The sequence below is a fragment of the Podarcis cretensis genome, assembly GCF_951804945.1.
Source record: "Podarcis cretensis genome assembly, chromosome: 10".
Taxonomy (NCBI): Eukaryota; Metazoa; Chordata; class Lepidosauria; order Squamata; family Lacertidae; genus Podarcis; species Podarcis cretensis.
Genome location: NC_137179.1, coordinates 75,310,553 through 75,332,497, shown reverse-complemented (window position 1 = coordinate 75,332,497; position 21,945 = coordinate 75,310,553). Strand labels below are relative to the sequence as shown.

Here is a 21,945-nt window from a genome sequence, read left to right as displayed (position 1 = left end):
TTAAACTAGTTCAACAAAACTGGGGTGTGGTTTCTCAAAGATTCTTGTGCCTCCTTGTCTCTTTTAGCTCCAAGGCAAAAAGTACTCTCTCTTCAGGTACCCTGTTTTACTTCTTGGAATTTGCAGCAACAGTGGGGGGTGGTTGTTTTTTCATTTACTCCTTGGTAGTTCCAAAGTCCGAAGCAGCAACTGGTGTGCGTGAGGATTCTTCCAGGGGTAGCTTGGCTTTGTGCAGTGATGTCAAGCTTCAGCAAGCCTTTCTGCATCAACTTTTTCCATTCAAGGAATGCTCACCTATGTGCTTGGACACATGCACAGATCATGTAAAATGCTGGTTGGCGGGGGCAGCCCGTCTTGTCTTGCCACCTCGGGTGACGTGTCTTAGTGCTGCTCCCACTGCTGCCACCCTTCTGCTAAAGCCTCGCTTTCTGGGGTTGTACAGCATCTTCTGCTGGGATCCTGTGGCGTTCTTGTGAGATCTCGCCGGAAGCTGCTGTCGCCACTTCTCACTTCTCTGGCAGTGGTGGCAGGAGCAGGTTTTCCACCTCTCAAGGTGGCTGCCTCGGCCCAGGGCAGCTTCACATGGGAGGGGAAAACTGGGAGCAGTGAGCAAGCATCATGGAAACTTGTCTGCAAATTCCTGTTCTCATTGGAGAGACACCACATAGCTTTCCAGGGAATCCCAAAGTTCCCTGGAGCACAGTTTGAAGTCACTGCTCTTGCCTAACATCCTGGAGTAACTATGACACCAAATGAGGCCAATGAGGAAGAGACCCCATTTGGTAAAGCAGAGTGGACTTTGGGCTGATGAACATGAGCAGCAAAATGACACTGAGAGTCCTTCCTGGACTGTTCTACTCCCCTCTGCAGATGGGGAGTTGCATTTGGAATACCTCCCTGTCTTAATAACACCCCTTCCTGAATGTAAAAGGCTAGTACTTTGGGGGAACACATTAGATCCTTTATCCCTGATAGGAGACATTTCTAAATCGAGGAGATTGGGGATAGAGGGATAGCCTTGGAGGTGAAGACGGTGGTCACCAGGGAAGTCTCTGAGCTTCACCCACATCAAAGAGCAGTGAGGAAAAGATGAGATGAAGCCACATCACAATCACAATATCTATCTATCATCTATCTATCTATCTATCATCTATCTATCTATCTATCTATCTATCTATCTATCTATCTGTCTATATCTATCTATCTATCTATCTATCTATCTATATCTATCTATCTATCATCTATCTATCATCTATCTATCATCTATCTATCTATCTATCTATCTATCATCTATCTATCTATCTATCTATCTATCATCTATCTATCTATCTATCTATCTATATCATCTATCTCTATCTATCTATCTATCTATATCTATCATCTATCTATCTATCTATCTATCTATCTATCTATCATCTATCTATCTATCTATCTATCTATCTATCTATCATCTATCTATCTATCTATCTATCTATCATCTATCATCTATATCTATCTATCTATCTATCTATATCTATCTATCTATCTATCTATCTATCTATCTATCTATCTATCTATCTATCTATCATCTATCTATCTATCTATCATCCTATCTATCTCTCTATCATCTATCTATCATCTATCTATCTATCTATCTATCTATCTAATGAATGAATATCTATCTATCTAATAATGAAGCCAGTCTTGCACTTTGTTTTTTAGTTTCTCAAAACTCTGCAATTTCAATTTATCTCCCTCTTGTTCCAAAATTTCCCAATATTTTGGCCATTTGGACTCCATATTGAGTATCTATCTCTATCTATCTATCTATCTATCTATCATCTATCTATCATCTATCATCTATCATCTATCATCTATCATCTATCTATCTATCTATCTATCTATCTATCATCTATCTATCTATCTATCATCTATCTATCTATCATCTATCTATCTATCTATCTATCTATCTATCTATCTATCTATCTATATCTATCATCTATCTATCTATCATCTATTTATCTATCTATCTATCTATCATCTATCTATCTATCTTTCTTTCTATCTATCTATCTATCTATCTATCTATCTATCTATCATCTATCTATCATCTATCAATCTCTATCACCTATATCTATCTGTCTGTTTATCTATCTATCTATCTATCTATCATCTATCTATCTATCTATCTATCTATCTATCTATCTATCATCTATCATCTATCTATCTATCTATCTATCTATCTATCTATCCATCCATCTATCTATCTATCTATCTATCTATCTATCTATCTATCTCTATCTATCATCTATCATCTATCTATCTCTATCTATCTTTTTTTATAAGATATTTATTAAAGTTTTCAAAAGTAATACATTGTAAAACAAAAAGAAAAGAAAAAACAAAAATACAAAAATACAGAAATACAAAAGTAAAAGCAATTTAAAAACACATAGAGTTTCCACTTACTTATTTTCTTTTGACTTATTTTCCAGACCTCCTCATACCTCCCTTTCTTATATTCCAATTCAAATTGTTTGTTCAGCAAATCCTCACCACTAATTCTTTTAATTATTTCAGAACCTTATTTTCCGTGTCTCTTAAGCATTACAGCTGAAAACCACTTAATTTCTATCCAACATCATTCTAGCATTCCTTAATTTTACAATATTTCTGCAAATAGTCTTTAAACTTCTTCCAATCTTCTTCCGCCGACTCTTTTCCCTGGTCTCGGATTCTGCCGGTCATTTCTGCCAGTCCCATATAGTCGATCATCTTCATCTGCCATTCTTCCAGAGTGGGTAAATCTTGTGTCTTCCAATATTTTGCGATGAGTATTCTTGCTGCTGTTGTCGCATACATAAAAAAAGTTCTATCCTTCTTTGACACCAATTGGCCAACCATGCCTAGGAGAAAGGCCTCTGGTTTCTTCAAAAAGGTATATTTAAATACCCTTTTCATTTCATTATAAATCATTTCCCAGAAAGCCTTAATCCTTGGGCACGTCCACCAAAGGTGAAAGAATGTACCTTCAGTCTCTTTACATTTCCAACATTTATTATCGGGCAAATGATAAATTTTTGCTAGCTTGACTGGGGTCATGTACCACCTGTAAATCATTTTCATAATATTCTCTCTTAAGGCATTACATGCCGTAAATTTCAAACCGGTGGTCCATAACTGTTCCCAGTCAGCAAACATAATGTTATGTCCAACATCCTGTGCCCATTTAATCATAACAGACTTCACCGTTTCATCTTGGGTGTTCCATTTCAGCAGCAAGTTATACATCTTTGACAAAATCTTGGTTTTGGGTTCTAACAATTCTGTTTCTAATTTCAATTTTTCCACCTGGAATCCAATTTTCTTGTCCAATTTGTAAGCCTCCATTATCTGATAATAATGAAGTCAGTCTTGCACTTTGTTTTTTAGTTTCTCAAAACTCTGCAATTTCAATTTATCTCCCTCTTGTTCCAAAATTTCCCAATATTTTGGCCATTTGGACTCCATATTGAGTATCTATCTCTATCTATCTATCTATCTATCTATCTATCTATCTATCATCTATCTATCTATCTATCTATCTATCTATCTATCTATCTATCTATCCCTACCTATCATCTATCTATCTATCCCTACCTATCATCTATCCCCCACAGGCCTGAATAAAAATAAGATGTGCAATGGTTTTATTTGCCATTTGAAGTGAAATAATCCAGGAAGGCCTTGCTTGGTGACTTTCTGATAGTTTAGTTCCTCTCTTAATCTCTGTTCTAGGAAGTGCTGGGTCAGGCCATTGTGTGCTCAGGGGCAGCTCCCGACTGTGTGTTTACCCATACCCTTGTACGCACAAGTCTATATCATGTTCATATCAGGGTGAGGTTTGAATGACCTTTTTGTGTGTGTTTTTGTGTGTGTCTCTTCTCAGGTAACGTTGAAATCTGGCACTAATGTATTATACTGGAGAACAACAGGAATCCTTATGAGTTCTCAGGTGGTGAAGCCTGTCCTCCTGAAAAACATCACCATTGAAGGTACAAAGCAGGAGTTGGCAACCTTTTCTCTCTGTCGAGGGCCACATGCCCCAGGAACAAACTGTCAGGGGCAGCCTGCTGATGGGGGGCAGAGCCAGAGACACAGTGTTCTGGATCTACTAATCCAGAAAAAAAGGCTTTATCACACAAATATTCACAATGGCTGCCACATATTACAATTCCCAATTCTATGCAAGTCTACTCAGAAGGAAACTCCACTGGGTTTGGTGGGATTACTCTCAAACGTACAAAGGGGATGGGTTTAGTAAAACATGTCAAGAACCAGTGCCCTAAGACTCGGGACGCCCCTTCTTGTTCGTTCAGCAGAGTAGCAGAACTTTGGCAACACTTGAATTCCAAAAAAGACACAGAGAGCAGGAAATGTCTTTAGTAGAGATTTACTAAGGCATAAAGTTGGTTGCTAGCTCCCTAGCAAGGCAAAACTTAGCTCATTTAGAGCAAATCCAGTTTCCAGCAGTAAAAACCAAACCAAACCAAACAAATATAAATGCAAAAACAGAATAGCAGTAGGAGAAAGAGAGAGAAAGAGAATAACAGAGTCCCCTGGGCAGACAGTGTGTCTCCGGAGCGAAAGGCCTTGAAGTTTAGAGATAGCCCAGCAGGAAAAGAACACCTGTGCTTTCTCTGCCTTTGAGAAGACCTGAGAACCTTTTAAACACTAGAATGTCCCAGAATGTTTCTGGGGGCCTATGTACTTCACAAAACTTATTCCCTGACAAAACATCCATACAATATGCTGCTCTGAAAAGCAAGTGAACAGTACAGTAATCCCTTTCTGACATAAGTGTCACCCACCCCAGCAGAAGCTTAGGGATTTCTTCTTAGACAACCGGGGAGGGGGGATTTGAGCAGCGTACACACTAATCTATTTGCAGCACAAAAACTGTATTTTTCCCCAGTCTGGAATGATTCATGTTCATGCTCAATGTGCTGCTTTAAATCTAGATTGATTCTAGATCCTTCTAGATCCACCAGGGTGGGTGTGGTTACTTCACCAGCGTGTGAACTCCCTGCCCCTCCCAGTACATTATCTACATTTCTCCCATGCCCCAGTCGCTGAAGAAGGAAGTACCTGTTGCTCTCTTGCCATTCGTCCACCCCAAGCAAACTAATCTTAACTAACAAGCACCACCACCACCTCTAAGTGGCAGGGCAAATCATCAATGAGAAAGTGAGGTTTTTAATTTAAAGGGAAAAACTAAAGGAAGTACATGCTGCATACGTTGTGTATCACTTTCCTTTCCACAACAAGCTTCTTTAGGTTGGGAGAACATAATGCAGCAAATTTGTCTTGTTTTGTATTATTCCTCTTTCTCACCGCAATCTGTACTGGACTTTAGTTTAGACAATATGCCTTTGGAATGCCTCAGTTACAGGACAACTGCTGACCTCTGTTGGGGATAACTAGATTTGCAGTGATACCAATATACGTACTGTATACCTAGAAGATTTGCTTTTATGGTTTACAGGAGCATGGGAGTACTCCTGGAAGTGAAAATATCACTTTGCGATATTGTCATCAGAAGCAACTCATAAATGGAACAAAATAAATGAAAATGAAATTCATATGCCACACCTTTCTCGGTTTCCATGCGGGCACACATTCCTTGTCTTGTGGCAAGTGGCTTTGGAACAGAGATTCCACTATAGTTTGGGATATATTTAGGAACATGCATCCTAGAGCAACACATTCCAGAGGTGTGATAAAGTCAATCATTGACAATTAGGGGTGAATGAATAAGTTTTTTGGTTTTTTTTTTAACAGACTTCATGTTACTTTTGCATGTCTTCTTTCTGCAAATAGTACACATATTGAAACATTTTTATTTAACATTTTCATTTCAAAATATGTATTTTGTGATATATTTTATCTGAAAACATGCATTTTTAGTTGCATTTTGTTGTGTTTTTTTGAGCCAAGTAGTGTATCACAAAATTTTTAAGAAGTGTGAAGATAAGAATGCAGTGTTTGGATACTTCTTTCCTTAAGTCATGCTGAGCCTAATGAATTGGGTCTAATGCTGTTCTTTGGGGGAAGCCTTTGCTTCTATACTTGCTGAATTGCATTTGCTTTATAGGAGTGGCCTATACATCTGAATGCTTTCCCTGCAAACCTGGCACATTCAGCAACACACCAGGCTCTTCCATTTGCCAGCTCTGTCCTAGGAATACATACTCGGAAAAGGGTGCCAAAGAATGCACCAAGTGCCAGGAAGAAACACATTATGCAGGTATCGTGGAGAGATCTGAAAGGCTGGGTCCAGTTCAAATTAACCATAAACTGTCATGTCAGAATAGGATTTTGTAGCCATGTGTACAATTCTGATTTGTGGTTATTATTGTCCCCTCCAGCCCCAAAATGTTGTATGAGAATGTCCTGTGATATGTCCTGAGGAGGTTGTGGAAAGGGCTGCTTCATAGATGAAGTGGTGTCGAGAGATTCTAAAGAGAATTTGCCCTTAAATCTAAGATAGCAAAGACATGTTGAGGACTGCAAATAGTTTTCCTAGAGAGGGTCTCCTTGAAAAAGATTTGATGATTGGTTCAAAAATGCTGGACTCTGCTGTCTCCTCCAAATGGCGTGGCACCTCTCTGTGCATGCAGTTTGGTCTGGGGAATCCAGATCTCTCTTCTCTCTCAATAGAATCTACAATGGGGAGGGCTGTGGGTCAGTGGCAGAGCATCTGGCTTGCATTCAGAAAGTCCCAGGCTCGTGTGAACAGGATCTCAGGGTCCGAGTAGACCACAAGCGTAACATGAGTCAACAGTGTGGTGAGGCAGCAGCAGCAGCAGCAGCAAACAAACCCAAATGCTGTTCTAGGGTGCATCAACAGAAGTAGAAATCAAGGGAAGTAACAGTTTTGCTTTATTCTGCTTTGGTCAGACCACACCTGGAGTCATAGAATCATAGAAGTGTAGACTTGGAAGGGACCCCGAGGGTCATCTAGTCCAAGCCACTGCAGTGCAGGAATCTCAGCTGAAGCATCCATGACAGGCACCATCCAACCTCTGCTTGAAAACCTCCAAGGAGGGAGAGTCCACAGCCCCCCAAGGGAGACTGTTCCACTGTTAGCAACCCTTACTGTCAGAAGCCCTGTGTCCAGTTCTGGGGACCACAGTTTAAGAAGGATATCAACAAGCTGTAACATGTGCAGAGGAGGGCAACCGAGATGATCAAGGGCCTGGAATCCAAGGGACTGGTTGAGGCAATTTTGTATGTTTAGCATGGTAAAGAGGAGATTGAGAAGAGATATGAACTCAAACCAATGGCTTCAAGTTGCAAGAAAGGAGATTCCAATTCAACGTCTGAAAGAACTTTCTGACAGCAAGAGCTGTGGAACAGTCTCCCTCGGGGGGCTGTGGACTCTCCTTCCTTGGAGGTTGGGTGTCCCTCTGTCCTGGATGCTTCAGCTGATATTCCTGCATTGCAGGGGGCTGGACTAGATGACCTTGGGGTCCCTTCTACAATTCTATGATTCTGTGCAAAGTATATTTTGGGTTCTGTGTTTATAAGTATCTGTTCTGCTTTCAGAGGAAGGATCAAGCCAATGCATTGAACGTCCTCCTTGCTCAAAGAAAGACTTTTTCCAAATCCACACACCATGTGACCGAGATGGAAAAGTGAGTAGCAGACCCACCCAAAACATTTCAACAGGAGTCTTCCACGGTGTGGACTGAAGTGTTGGTGGTTTGCATCCAAGGCAGGGCGGCCAAGATGGTACCCTCCAGGTGTTGTTGGACTGCAACTCCCCCCATTGCAGGCCAATGGCCAGGTGGACTGGAGCTGAGAGGACTTGGAACTGGGCCCCTTGACCTAAGTTTGATCCTTGGCTTAAGGAAACTTGAGATATTAATTGTAGTGGAAATATCAGTCTATTTGTTGGCCAGCTGCTCATAAGATAAGTATTTGCAATGTTCTTGGCAAGACTGTGGGAGTTTTTGTAAGTTAATCATCTATTTAAGTTCATAGAATTTATGAAACATGTTTTAGGTCATATGATATTATGCTCTGTGACCCCTGCAACAACCTTGTGAATTAAGAGCATTTACTATTGAACCTTGAGGTAACCTGCTGTAATTGCAGATCACTGTGTAATTGAGCTGTGAAATCCAAATCCCTCCCCAAGGCTCTCCTATTTTGATTAGACTCACAATCCTTCTGCTTTCTCTTCCTGACCTTTTCACTCAAGCAAGAGGGAAATTATCCCTCTGAAATATAGAATGACTACATAGAAGAAAGCTTTCTACTCTTATGTCAGAGAAAGGGACTCATGTAGATACGAATGTTAGAAGAATAATTGGTTATTGTGCACAAGCTCTTTTGACACATAGCTGTTTAAGTGCCTAGACTCTCTATGTGGTTCTGTCCCTTCACTTCATTTTTTCTTTTACAAGGCTCCTTGCAAATGCTTTTCTTCCTTGCTGTGTTCACATTTATTACATTTGCCCAGGTGTGTGATCTCACTTGAGCTACTGAAATAAATGGAAAACATTCAGTGGATTTCAGATTGGACTATGTAAGATCACAGGAAATTCCGTTGAACAGGCTACCCTCAAATAATGGTTGAATAAGTGACAGGACTGGGTAGTAATTTGCAGAGGCCTTAAGAATATGCAAAAAAATGATACTGGATCCTGTCCCATGACTAGACAGCGTGAGAGGGCCGCCCTCACAAGGCAGAACGGGTTATCATTAAAGGGCAGCAAAATGATCCATCCATCCACCCAGCCATCCATCCATGTTATCTTTCCACCATGTAAAATGCAAGCACTTGCAATACATTTGTTATTTGTTATTATCCTGCTGTCTCTCCCTATTCAGTCATTTCTCCCTTGCATGGGGCTTCTTCACACATTACACTGAACAAGCTGTCTCTACACACATGCAAGTCTTTGTGTGAAAGCATGTCCACTTGTTGATTTGTATGGCTCAGCTGTTGTGTGTACAGAAGATTCCACCTAAACATTAGGAAGAACTTCCTGACAGTAAGAGCTGTTTGACAGTGGAATTTGCTGCCAAGGAGTGTGGTGGAGTCTCCTTCTTTGGAAGTCTTTAAGCAGAGGCTTGACAACCATATGTCAGGAGTGCTCTGATGGTGTTTCCTGCTTGGCAGGGGGTTGGACTCGATGGCCCTTGTGGTCTCTTCCAACTCTATGCTTCTATGATTCTATGACTGTATACCTGTTGAACATAATGTGTGGACACCTTTATGATTAACAGTCACATAAAGGGGGAAGCTGTTCATGCATTGCTGGTGTGTGTGCAGAAGGGAAGGCTACTCAACATGTGTTGTATCATCATCATCATCATCATCATCATCATATTAATATACTGCTGACTCGCTAAATGGACTTTTAAGCAGTTTGCAGGTATAAAACCAATTACAAAATACTGTTGGCATCCCTCTGTCTTGAGAGACAATGGAGTATGCCTTTGGAGGTGAAGTCAAACTGCTGTGTTAGCAGCACTGAAGTGACCTCTCTGGGGCATAAGCCGGGGCAGCTTGTCTGGAGCTCCTGGGCTGCCCAGATGACAAGACCTCCCTCTCAGCCTTGCTGATGTGGTCCAAAGGACAGCAGAGCAAGGTGTTTGGCACCAGCTTGGCTGCAGGAGCTGCAGGGAAAAGGCGTTCAAGGCGCCATCCAATCATCTTAAGGACTCCAGATTGCTGTAAGGTTTACTCCTTAGCCTTTTCTCCTCCTGAAGATGTCTCACAAAGCAGTGGAGGTTTATGATCAGCATTTCCTCCTCCTAGATGGGCCACCTTTGCAGGTGGATGAGCCCCCCCCCACCTCACTTCCCTCTACAGCACGTGCAGAAACCACCTTCCTGACTGCTGGACCCACTCTTGGTCTCGGCTGCTCAATCCGCCAGAGCAATTACAAAATATGAGCATGCATAAATAAAACAATCCGATCCAAACATTAAAACAAACATGCACAGTTGAACTGTGCAATGGAACAAGCCCATTAAAACAGTTAATTATGATGTGTAAGCTCTCTCTGCGATCTGAAACCCTGGTTTCATAGGGCTCCAGTTCACAGGGAGTGTCTGTGGGTGTTCTGCAGGAATGCCACCAATAAGAGGATGACAGGGTAGGCCTGGGAGGGGATGGATGGGGAAAAGGTCAACAAGAAGGGACCACTTTGCAAAGTTGTTACAGTAATTGTGTGACTGTCTGATGGGAACTTCTCTCTTGTCTAAGGGTTCATTGGTTTGCTGGCATTTGTTTTCTGCAGGGGAGACTTTGGTCACATTCCTCCCTCCCCTCTCTGACTGTTTTCCTAAGAATTGTTCAGTCCTGTGAATAGCTGAGTAAAATATTCCTTATCTTAACTCCACATATTTTCTCTCTTTCTTTCAGACCCAACTCATGTACAAATGGGTAGAGCCTAAGATCTGTAGGGAAGATCTTTCCGAAGCAGTGAAGCTGCCTCCTTCTGGAGAGAGGAAGGAGTGCCCCCCTTGCAACCCTGGTTTCTACAACAACCGCTCCTCTTTCTGCACTCCTTGCCCCCTGGGCATGTTTTCTGATGGAACTCGGGGTATGAGAACCTGAGCCCATTGAAAAGACCAGGTTGTATCCCACCCTGTTGCTCAACTGATGGTACACTTTTGCTGGTGGAATGGAGAGATCATTCCCTCTCCCACTTGCAGTCCACCCTCCCCACCAATAAATCTGCTCCAAATGGTTCCCCAACCCTTTGGAACAGATATTTTTCTTGAGTGGGGGGAGAAGTGGAGGGGGAAATGCCAGAAAACTGTTTCTCTAAACTGCTGTCAGCTTAGCAGGCCTGTTGGGTACAGCCCACTGTTGTGGCACTGGCTGGCCTGCCTGGCTTAGGAGAGAGAATTATTTTTATCCCACCTTTTGAAGATGATATAGAGGCACCATTGTCCTTGGCTTATGCACTCATTTCATGGTCATTTATGCTTCACAGGATCTTGCGGGATATTATCTCATTCTTTAAATCTGTAAGATCCATTTCACCAGACGCCACGAAAAGAAGGCTCAAACACCAAGGGCCGTGTTGCCTCTTTCAGCTTTATTACAAAAAACTAAACTCTTCTCTGCCTTCTGCCTTGGCTGACTTCCTCCAACACCAGGCAACTTGTCCACACACAGCCTCCTTTCTTTCTTTTTATTGTAGAACAGCTTTTGTGGGTGTGTTCACTTTTTACATACTGCAAGTCATAGGATACCCATTATTTATTTATTTTTGTTTCTTGCCTAATACAGTACAACTCTTTTTAAAGCTACCATACACGGGATAATTTATTTATTTCAGAATATTGTCCTATGTCCAAAGATCTCAGGGCAGCTTGCAGTGCTTAAAGCAACAATAGTGCATCAAATTAAATAAGCAGAGAGCAGGCAAAAACGTAAATTTAAAACAAACCTGACAATGGATTTATGCCCCATAAACATATTGTGGCTCGAGAATGTCAACAGGGTGCTGTACAGGCTGGTGCTTGGGGCACCAGTATCCTGTGACACCATTCACTGTATCACTCAATGCAAAAGAGTGTATCGCTCTGCCCCAGCTGTAATAGCATGCTTCTTCAATGCCCTTCCAGCACCACTTAGTCCTTCCCAATGTATCTGCTTGGTTTTAACTTTCCTCCAGTCATGATGCCTTCTCAGTTAGGATGCCTCCTCCCCATATCAACATTTCTTATGTGGAAGAAACCATCATCCTGAGGCGTACTCTGCCCTGATCCCCACAGTCCAGCATGGAGAACCACCCAAAAATGGCTAGTTCTACCTGATTCGTAACACATCTAATAAAATGTTTCATTCTGAAACCGGCTGATTTTCTGCATGTGGGCTCATCCTGTCCCATTTCTCCTTGTAGATTGCGAGGCCTGCCCTGCTGGCACAGAACCTGCGCTGGGCCTGGAATACAAATGGTGGAACGTGCTCCCTTTCAACATGAGGACTTCTTGTTTCAATGTTGGAAATTCAAAATGTGATGGGATGAATGGTGAGCGTGCCTGCCTTCATCACTAGCTTGTTGTTCCTTTGGATGTTCTTAAGAGCTGATGTGAGGGTTAAGGGAATGCCTGTGGCATTTCTAAAAACAGATAGTCATACTGACCAACCTTTAAAAGGCTGTGGTAAAAGTTGTTGAGGTGAGATATGTTGGGCTCTTTGGAAAATCTCTGGATAAAAGCTAAATATCATTATTGTTGGTTTTCCCCCATGTACTTTTATTTGTTGGCTCAGTTTATCTTTGTCACTGAAGGAGGGTCCACCAGCTCCAGTCGGAACTATGGAAAAGAGGTATACATTCAGAAAATAATGCATGGTACCAACCAGGCAGGGTTGCATCAGTCAGACTGCAAGTGTGTTTGTGGACTGTCACAAGAATAATGACTCCTCCATAAAAACTTTGTGTCCACGGAAAGGTAGCATATCAAGGGACAGCATTCCAGTATAGCCTCTTCCCTGACTTGCTAGTTTTCTCCATAAATAGAGTTTTTTTTTAATGGGGCAGGGGCACTGAAACACTGCAGGAGAGTCCAAGGAGGATTTTGCTTATATTGGCTCTGAGAAAGATCAACAACAGGCAAGATTACTTGTTTCTTTCAAATATTGTAACTAAGGTTTTGTTGAAGAAATGTGGGTTTATCCAATAAAATTACAGAAATGAACGTTTGCCCACTGGTTAGATGGATTGTTTGAAATTATGGATACCTGAGTTATTTTCCTACTGTGCCACAGATTTCTTTTCTTTGATTTTAAACACATACCTTAGGCTGGAATAAAACAATCAGTTACATAGATTCCCGTAGACTTGAGCCAGCTTTGTTGCATCTATTGCACTGAATTGGCCTAAATATATTGCATCTGTGTTTAACCAGTTGATGCATCTGGATATTCCCCCTCTCCGCTGTGATTTTTGTATACTTTTTAATAAACCAACATGCAAGATTATATTTACGTGGGGTTTTTTCTTGTTCAGGCTGGGAAGTAGCTGGTGACCACATCCGAAGTGGGGCAGGAGGGACGGATAATGATTATCTCATTGTGAATCTTCATGTACCAGGATTTAAGTAAGGAATCATTAAATTTCTATGCTATTCCTCACCTTTCCCCTCTCTTATGTTATATTCTATCTCAAATGGTTTGTGCTTAGACAACATGAGGAAGAAAGTTATAAATGGGGATTGAGGTCCTAAACGCCGCGTGGAGCAGATCTGTGAAGACAAACACAGTTTCTGCTGGAGATATGTGTCGATGGGGCAGGGTGGACACACAATTGATCAGTTCGTTAGTGTGCACCCATTTACTTGAATGTGAGACCCCTGAGGGCATCCAGGGAACATGATCCAATGAGTCATCTTCTAACACGTTGCTTTCATTGACATTTTAAGTCAGGGAGCATTTAAGCCCACTCTTTAAGCAGAGGCTTGACAACCATATGTCAGGAGTGCTCTGATGGTGTTTCCTGCTTGGCAGGGGGTTGGACTCGATGGCCCTTGTGGTCTCTTCCAACTCTATGATTCTATGATTCTATGATTCAACTTTGTACCACATCCACATGGGTATCTGCAGGGAAGACATGGGAGCACACCCCTGCCCCCCACCTGCACTTGGATGATCTATAGTCCCCACATCCCCAACTTTCATTTTTAAAATGAAAGTCTGTTTCCAGCATTTACAGAACCTGCAAGGTGAGGCAAAATGGACAGGAGCTATTCTTCAGCACTTTTGTGTGAGAAACTGGCTTGCGCCTTCATTTGGGTGTTTCACTCTGGCAGGGACCTTTGGAGGGACCTTGTAATTGTGCCATTTCTTCTGTGTTGAACAGGCCTCCGACTTCCATAGCAGGGGCGACGGGGTCAGAACTTGGACGGATTGCGTTCGTGTTTGAAACTGTCTGTTCGGCAGATTGTGTGCTGTATTTCATGGTGGTAAGCAAGAACGTGCTCAACATTTTGACTTGCCTTTATTTATTTATATATGCTGAATAGATTTATATCCACCTTTTTTACGAGGTGGGTCACGCTAACATATAAATTATTATTTTTTAATTTTTTAATGAGATATTCACATTGTTATACACTTTATCTCTATCCTGTTCAAACATTAAATTATGATAACATATAAATTAAGCAAATTCATCACAACATATGAAACTAGAAAACACCATAAACAGCCCTGAGCCCAGTAATTCCAGAGGTTTTTGTTCCTGGGCATATACCAAGGATGGGAAATCTCTTTCCTGTTTTTTCCACACCATTTCCAAGGGCTAATGACTTATAGGGCAGTTTAATCAAGCACAATGGTGTCATGTTACCAGGATTCTAGATTGCTACTAGTAGGTATGTGGAATAATGTAGGAAAAGAAGATGAAGGGAACTGAGTGAGAAGTTCCTGACAAGTGAGAATCTGGTATAAGATCTCTTCCTTGTGGCCAAAGCAGTAGCACAAACACCTACAATGATGAAAGTTGGCATGTCTGCTTTAGTAAATAGCCCAAGTTCTGCTAATTGACACTGTATGTTTACTTTATGTCCTTTGCTTCTAGGACATCAATAAAAAGAACACAAATGTAGTGGAATCATGGAGTGGAACTAAGGAGAAGCAGTCGTATGCTCACATCATCTCCAAAAACGCTTCTTTTACATTCACATGGGCTTTCCAGAGAACAAATCAAGGCCAAGATGTAAGTAGCACAGGCATCTTAATGGAAATGAACATATTTCATTAGGTTTCAGAAAACACTAATGCTGTGGAACAAAACTTTTTAAAGGCAGTTTTGGGAGGCTTGCCACATTCTAAGCCACCAGGGGAAGTTTGGGTGCAATGGGTGTTGTGCCCCAACTTTGGGCTCCAGTCCGACATCTGCCAACCCGCATGTCCCTGTTATCCACAGATCCATTTCTACAGGTCAAGACTCTACAGAAGTATCTGAAGTCAGGGAGGTGAAGATTTCTAGATGATCTTGAGCAAATCATTCTCTGCCATCCTAACCTATCTCTCAGGGTTGTTGTGAGCATGAATTGGGTGTCGAAAGAGAAGGAAGGAGAATGTATGGACTCCTTGGAGGAAGGACTGAATATAAATGGAATTAAGAAATAAAATAAAAGCCTCCTGTCCCTCTTTGACTTCAAAGATCAGCAAATTGTGCTGGGCTGCCAGTTTAAATGAGATTGCAGAAGGAGATCAGCAGCAGCAGCAGGGAGGTCAGCTCATCATCCAGCTGAGAAATGCACTTCCTAGCCTATTAGTGATCCCTGAAAATGATTTACTGATTTATGGGGAACCCCAAAGGTATCCTGTACTGCTCAGGGGGCTTACAACAGTGTGGTAGGCCATGCTCCAGGTCAACACCCCTGGATTAACTCAACTTGCCAGGAGCTCCTTGAGTTACCTTGCTTTCCATTGCTGTCTTGCTATTAAAGGTTCATATGTTTTGCAAGGTTAGCATCAGCAGTGAGAGAATAAAGGCGGTGTATTTGAGGAAATGGTAGTGTGTCCCCTCAGTATGAGTTATTTTTGCCCATTGCTCTTTCCAGACCAGGAAGCTCATTAATGATGTGGCAAAGATCTACTCGATTACTGTGACCAATGCAGTCGATGGTGTTGCCTCATCGTGCCGTGCCTGTGCCGTTGGTTCTGAACAGCCTGGCTCCTCCTGCATTCCCTGCCCTGCTGGTCACTACATAGACAAGGAAACCAACCAATGCAAGGAGTGTCCTCCTCAAACCTACCTGTCAATTCATCAAATGTACAGCCAAGAACCATGTATCCCTTGTGGGCCTGGCAGCCAAAGCACCAAGGTAGACAGGTGCCATCAGTAGTTTTGATGTTTAAAAACAGACAAAGATAACCTGAATCAAGTCAATGGTCCATCTTGTTCAGTACTTTTTAAAGCAGTGGTCAACAAGCTCACAAGTGCAGCAAAAGTGAGATAGTTAACTCAGGTGGCATGTCCCATCATCTGGTGATCAGAGTTCTCTGGCTCTGAATTTGGAGTTTGCATTTAGCTCTCAAGGGAATGGCTATTGAAAGGTGTAGACTCTAAGCCATCTAAGCCATCTAAGTCTTACATGAAATTTGTCATTGTTTAACTTCATTGTACTTTTACAGTAGGGAAGATATTTGAGCAGCCCCCTCCCCCACGGGATTCAATGTTTCCCCAAATGCTCAAGTTTGTTGAGCACAATTTATTTTAAAAGGTACATAGAGAAGTATACTAATTTCAGGAAACTCCAGAGTTTTAAAGGTAACATTGCCCCTCATAGCAAATGCAGTGGACCTGCCTCCTGGGCACTTTTGATTGATGACATCCTAATGACCATTTGTGTGGGTTTGCTTCTTCTGGTGCAGAGTTTAAAACTTGATTATCTGAAACTTGCTTTCACTTTTGTTTTGCTTTCCTTTCTTAAGGACCATTCCGCCTGCTTCAGTGACTGCTTGTTCTCATATGTCAAGAACAACCAGAGCCGGACTTACGACTTCAGCAACCTGAGCAAAGGAGGCTCATTAATGAACGGACCAAGCTTTACGGCGAAAGGAACAAAATTCTTCCACTTCTTCAACATCAGCCTGTGTGGAAACCAAGTAAGCACCTGCCTTTCTAAGGCTAGCACTCCATCCCACATGTGAAAAGAGGAGGCCATCAAACCAGGGCATCTCCTAGCCTTCCATGTACCAGTGCCAGTCCCTTTCCTGAAAAAAATGAGGTGCCAGTACTCATGCCTTGATAAATGGGGAAATGCCACTCCCACCCCTCCTGGGGTCTTTTGCACCCCTTCTCTCCTGAATTTGCGATGAATTTTTAATAATGCATTTATATTTATTTATTTATTTAAAGCACTTTTTTGAAATAATAATAAATTAATATATTCATGAACAAAGTTCCTACATAATATGTACATCTTGCTAAACTAGTAGAAGAATATATTTATATGTATTTAAAAATACTTTACTGAAACTGATACAACAACAACAACCCATTTCATTTGGGAGATTCTTTTTCTAATTCACACACCTTGAGAAAGAGTAAATTGAGAGAAGTCTGCTGCTCACTCTCACGGTGGAGACCACACTACTGATCCCCCCCCCAAATGACGCTGTTTCTGTCTAACAACAAGGAACACCCCTTCCCCCCCAATTCCAGCGATTTGTGGGGCAGGAACTGGGGGTGGAAGAAGAGGAAGAGTCCAGGTGGTCAAGAGGAAGAAGGAGAGGAGGTGGGGGAAGAGCAGAGAGGTGGAAGATGTGGTCCCAGAGAGATTCTGGCTCTTAGACTCTCCTCTGTCTCCAAGGACTCGGGGGGCTTAAAGCAACAGGAGCAGCTGGAGATGCCGGGCAGGAGAAGCCTCTGCTTGCTCATGGGCCACGTCAGATGAGGGGGTTTAACTGAGCTGGAAGGGGTGTGGTGATGGCGCTGATACTTCTATCCAGGTCAGAGCACAAGTCTGAAGAAGAAGATGCCCAGATAGCTATTTAGCAGGAGTAGCGTGTATATTTGAGAATTTGGGGAGAACAGGTGAAGTCTCTGTGGACTGAAGCTGGGCAAATGTTGTCTCCATTTTTAAAAAGGGGAAGAAAGAAGACCCGGGTAACTATCAACCAGTGAGCTTGATGCTGATACCAGGAAAGGTCCTATAACATTTAATTCAACAATCGGCCTGTGAGCACTTAGAAAAGGATGCTGTGATTACTAAGATGCAGTATGGGTTTCTCAAAAATAAGGCATGCCAAAATCTGTCTTCTTTTTTTTTGATCCACCACAAACTTGGTGGATCAGGGAAATGCTGTGGATTTAGTGTATCTTGATTTCAGTAAGGCTTTTGACAAAGCCCCCTATGATATTCTCGCGAGGAAGCTGGTAAAGTGTGGGTTGAATGAGGTAACTGTTAGGTGGATTTGCAGCTGATTGACTGACCAAACCCACAAAGTACTCATTAATGGTTCCTGGTCTTGCTGGGAGAAAATGACAGGTGGGGAGCTTGAAGGTTCTGTCCTGGGCCTGTTGTTGTTCAACGTCTTTACAAATGACTTGGATGAAGGCATTGAGGGGATGCTCATCATATTACTTGAAAGTGCAGCAGGAGAGGGCTTTGCTTGTGAGGAAGCCGGGCAAGCATTGCACAGTGTATGGGGGAGGGGAAGGGTACACACTGGGTAGCTAATGTGGATATACTCTTGTTGCCCACACCATATGCCCAAAGGTTGCTCATAGTTACTTAATTTAGGGCTGAGGCAAAACTGCTCATTTCTTTGCAAAGATTGCCAGCAGTGTTAAAGGTGCCGTTTTCCACTCCTTGAGAAAGTAACATTTGCGTTGCCTGAGTTACTCTCCCTCTTGGTGGTATGCTTTGCTATGTAGCATGGACATGGTTATGGATTTGTTGGGATCACCCATGCAACTGGCCTTGGAGGCATCTCTTCCACTCTTAGATGTCCCCATTTGCCTTCAGTGGCATCATCACATAACCAGATCTGGTTGGCTGTGGACCGCCTTCATGTCCTCCCATTCAGGATGTGATCCCATAAGAGCAGGCATGTAGACAATGACAAAAAGGCAACCAAAACTGAGGGAGGGAGCAGGAACCAAAGAATCAGATAGGAATTAAAAGATTAATGTCTGCACAAAATGTTTTGGGAGGAATTAACCCCCCCCCCAAATATTTGCATCCTGAAACTTTAACCTGGAGAATATTCTGTGCTACCCTATTTAAGCTGCATTACCTTTTGTTACTGCTAATGTGAAATGCTGGGTGTCTGCAAATTGTATGAAGTTTTGTTATATTTGAATAATATGAATAAATATTTCCACATCGATTTATTGGGAAAACTAAAGAGGTCTATAATTAGGGTGCAATTACACAGTCTGACACTACATGGTGAAATATGCCAGCCATTTTGCTGATGCCATCCATGAAAGGTACCCCTTCTGTTCACCAAATTCTCACTTTAAAGTTTTAGTGAGCTGGCGTATCATTATCTAAAGGCCAAACTGCATTTAGCTAGCAATTCACAATGCCCTGCAAGTCAGCAACATTGTTCATTGATGGATATCTTAAAAAAGAAGCAACAACTATTTCTCAAGATCAGTTCTAATTATACATGTTCTAAAGGGGGTAAGTACTTGATGATCTTTAAAGGAATTGCCTGGGTTCTTCCATGATGGTGCAGCTCAAGTTTTGTGATTGTCTTTATAATTTGGTGGCAAATTGGTTTTCAGCTGCAGCAAGAAGTGCCTGACCTCTGATTTGCAAGAAGGTAGGAAATCCAGCATGAAAACAAGAAAATTATCTCCCTGTTCATTTAATGTCTACAGGGAGAAATGACAGCAATTTGTGCAGACAATATCACAGATATCAAGCTAAAGGATATGGTTGCTGACTCAGAAGATTATTCTGACATTGTACGGGCCTTTGTCTGCCAGTCTACCATCATCCCACCTGACAGCAAGGGATTCCGAACTGCTTTGGCACTTCACTCCAGCAGCCTTGCAGACATGTTTCTTGGTAAGCGCTTTAATCTTCTGCTTGTTCTGATCAAGGCTGAACAGCTCTAAAGCCACGGGAGGAGGAGGAGGAGGAGGAGGAGGAGGTTGTTACATGGCCTAATCCAGCAACTACACCCAGCCTGCAAAGTTGCCACTTGGGGATTGGCTGGGATCTGCTTATGTGTCTCCCCCAAGGATGGCGCCTGTATAACACGTGGGACACACTGGGGGACCCCACCCCACTCTCCGCCAAGCGGCTGCACCAGGCTGGTGTTTCCTTTAGGAAATCAAGGCACAGCGGAGACGAGGGTCATTAAGAAATATGCTTCATTCACACCTACTTACGCTGGGTCTTGGGTGGAGGGGTGGGTGGTTTCCAAGGCACCCCTGTGCCTCTGTCCCAGCCTGCCTTCAGCCACCCTGCTTCCTCCTCCTCGTTCCCAGAATGCCTTGCCAAAAAACTGTGTAAAAGGAGACCCTCTTTTCCTGCAGTGACATCACACCCCATGTTACCATGGCAACCTCCCTCTGTGCCTGGCAGTGCCTGGCAGTGCCTTCTGCCTGGGTGATGATTTCTGCTGAGGGGCTCATGGCTGCCCATCACCAGGCTGGCCTCAGGAGGAAGCCCATGCGTGCTCTTGCCAGCCCTTCCCCCCACAGCCCTTGGGAACTGATGAATTTGGGAACTGATGAATTTTTCTCAAATGCTGGCACTTCACTGTATGTACAGTGGTACCTCGTGCTAAGTACTTAATTCATTCCGGAGGTCTGTTCTTAACCTGAAACTGTTCTTAACCTGAAGCACCACTTTAGCTAATGGGGCCTCCTGCTGCCGCCATGCTGCCAGAGCACAATTTCTGTTCTCATCCTATAGCAAAGTTCTTAACCCGAGGTACTATTTCTGGGTTAGCGGAGTCTGTAACCTGAAGCTTTTGTAACCTGAGGTACCACTGTATATATAAATGTATATAAAATATGAGAGAACTTACTTTCTCAATGTCAACATTTATTCCTTCAGGATATTGAGATGATTTATTTTTATTTTTATTTGCAGGAGCCACCATTGAAACAACTCTGGGAAATATTAATGTTAAGCCAGAAATATTTGAGCATTCTGAAAAGACAATACCTGATGTGTATTTCTATTACAAGTAAGTAGAAGCATCAACCCTACAGATGCATTAAGCTTTACTCTTTGCTGGAATGTAAAAATTCAGAGGAAATCCACACAATTATAAGAGGCCAACGCTATAGAACCAGGGGACACCAACAATTTATTATATCCATTCCGGCTGTTACTACATTTTACTCAACAAGTCTCTCTCTCTCTCTCTTAGCTGCAGACAAGCCACAGTCACCAGGAGAAGAGAAGCCTCTGCTTTAGATTAACCACAGTTTAGTTTTATGTCTGCACTCCAAACTGTGGTTAATCTTACCGGGGGCGGGGCGAAAGGGGAGCTAGTTTCACAAACTATTGCTTGAAGTTGGCTTATCACTAACCATGGTGAACTTAGCTGTGGTTAACAAACTGTTATTTGCTGGGTTCAGATGACACAACAAGCTGTGCTTAGTCTAGACCAGAAGCAAAAACTACTGAACTCCTCATAGATACAGGGTATCTAAGCTTGTTCATTAAATGCTAACATATGCACTGGCGGAGGAGAGCGCACTGCCCCGGCACCACTGGGGAGGGGCGAACCATCACAGCCACCCCCCCAGACATGCTCCGTGCACCCTCCACCGCGCTGGGTGCCACGTCACCATGGGCGGCACACCACGCATAGGAGGTGCTCTTGGAAAGCAGAAGCCGAAAATAACAAACACATTGTTTTCATTTCTGTTTAGGTCTTCAAGAGTTACAGCCACTTGTGAAAATGGACGTGCTTCTGTCGTGATACTGAGATGTAACCCAACAAAATCTGACCAAGGAGAAATTTCAGTTCCCAGGTATTTGTTAGTGATGACACCAGGGGTGGGAGAGCTCTTGACAATGGGGGCTTGTACCCATCTCTGGCCATTCCTCTTCCAAACTGGCCCTCCAGCACACAACTAGTTGCAAACTGTAATGGAATGGCAAAACTCTTTCTTGTCACAGATCTGGGGTCAGACCACAGGAAATGCAGAGAACCGGACCTTGCTGTGTTACAAGATGATTGAAGGCCCTGATCTAAGGGCCACCAAGGCAGCAAAAACCACCTGCAAAAAGTTAGGACTTGCCCCCTTAGTCCTGAGCACCATCAGCCAAGGCTTGTTGCAATGGCCACAAGGGGAATGGCAGGCTCACAGGACTAAATGAATTATGTGTCCTGTGTTTTGTGAAGAGTTTCACACACATGCACCATTGCTTATTTCAGTTAGAGTTGCTTCTGTAACCACAACATTAGGTGGGGACTTGCAATTCTTAGACACAGATCAAAGCCGGCAGAATTTTCATATC

General features: G+C 42.7%; 1 protein-coding gene across 1 annotated transcript in view; it reads left to right on the top strand.

Annotated features, from left to right (window-relative positions):
- Positions 1 to 21,945, top strand: part of ELAPOR2 (endosome-lysosome associated apoptosis and autophagy regulator family member 2) — a 91,154-nt gene that overhangs the window by 61,097 nt on the left and 8,112 nt on the right. The window contains exons 6-18 of the mRNA XM_079993595.1: positions 3,908 to 4,013; positions 6,113 to 6,265; positions 7,567 to 7,655; positions 10,400 to 10,580; positions 11,892 to 12,020; positions 13,002 to 13,092; positions 13,851 to 13,953; positions 14,571 to 14,708; positions 15,562 to 15,825; positions 16,436 to 16,609; positions 19,338 to 19,527; positions 20,563 to 20,659; positions 21,354 to 21,455. Of these exons, the coding sequence (XP_079849721.1) occupies positions 3,908 to 4,013; positions 6,113 to 6,265; positions 7,567 to 7,655; positions 10,400 to 10,580; positions 11,892 to 12,020; positions 13,002 to 13,092; positions 13,851 to 13,953; positions 14,571 to 14,708; positions 15,562 to 15,825; positions 16,436 to 16,609; positions 19,338 to 19,527; positions 20,563 to 20,659; positions 21,354 to 21,455 (1,817 nt within the window). The remainder of the gene's footprint in view (positions 1 to 3,907; positions 4,014 to 6,112; positions 6,266 to 7,566; positions 7,656 to 10,399; positions 10,581 to 11,891; positions 12,021 to 13,001; positions 13,093 to 13,850; positions 13,954 to 14,570; positions 14,709 to 15,561; positions 15,826 to 16,435; positions 16,610 to 19,337; positions 19,528 to 20,562; positions 20,660 to 21,353; positions 21,456 to 21,945) is intronic.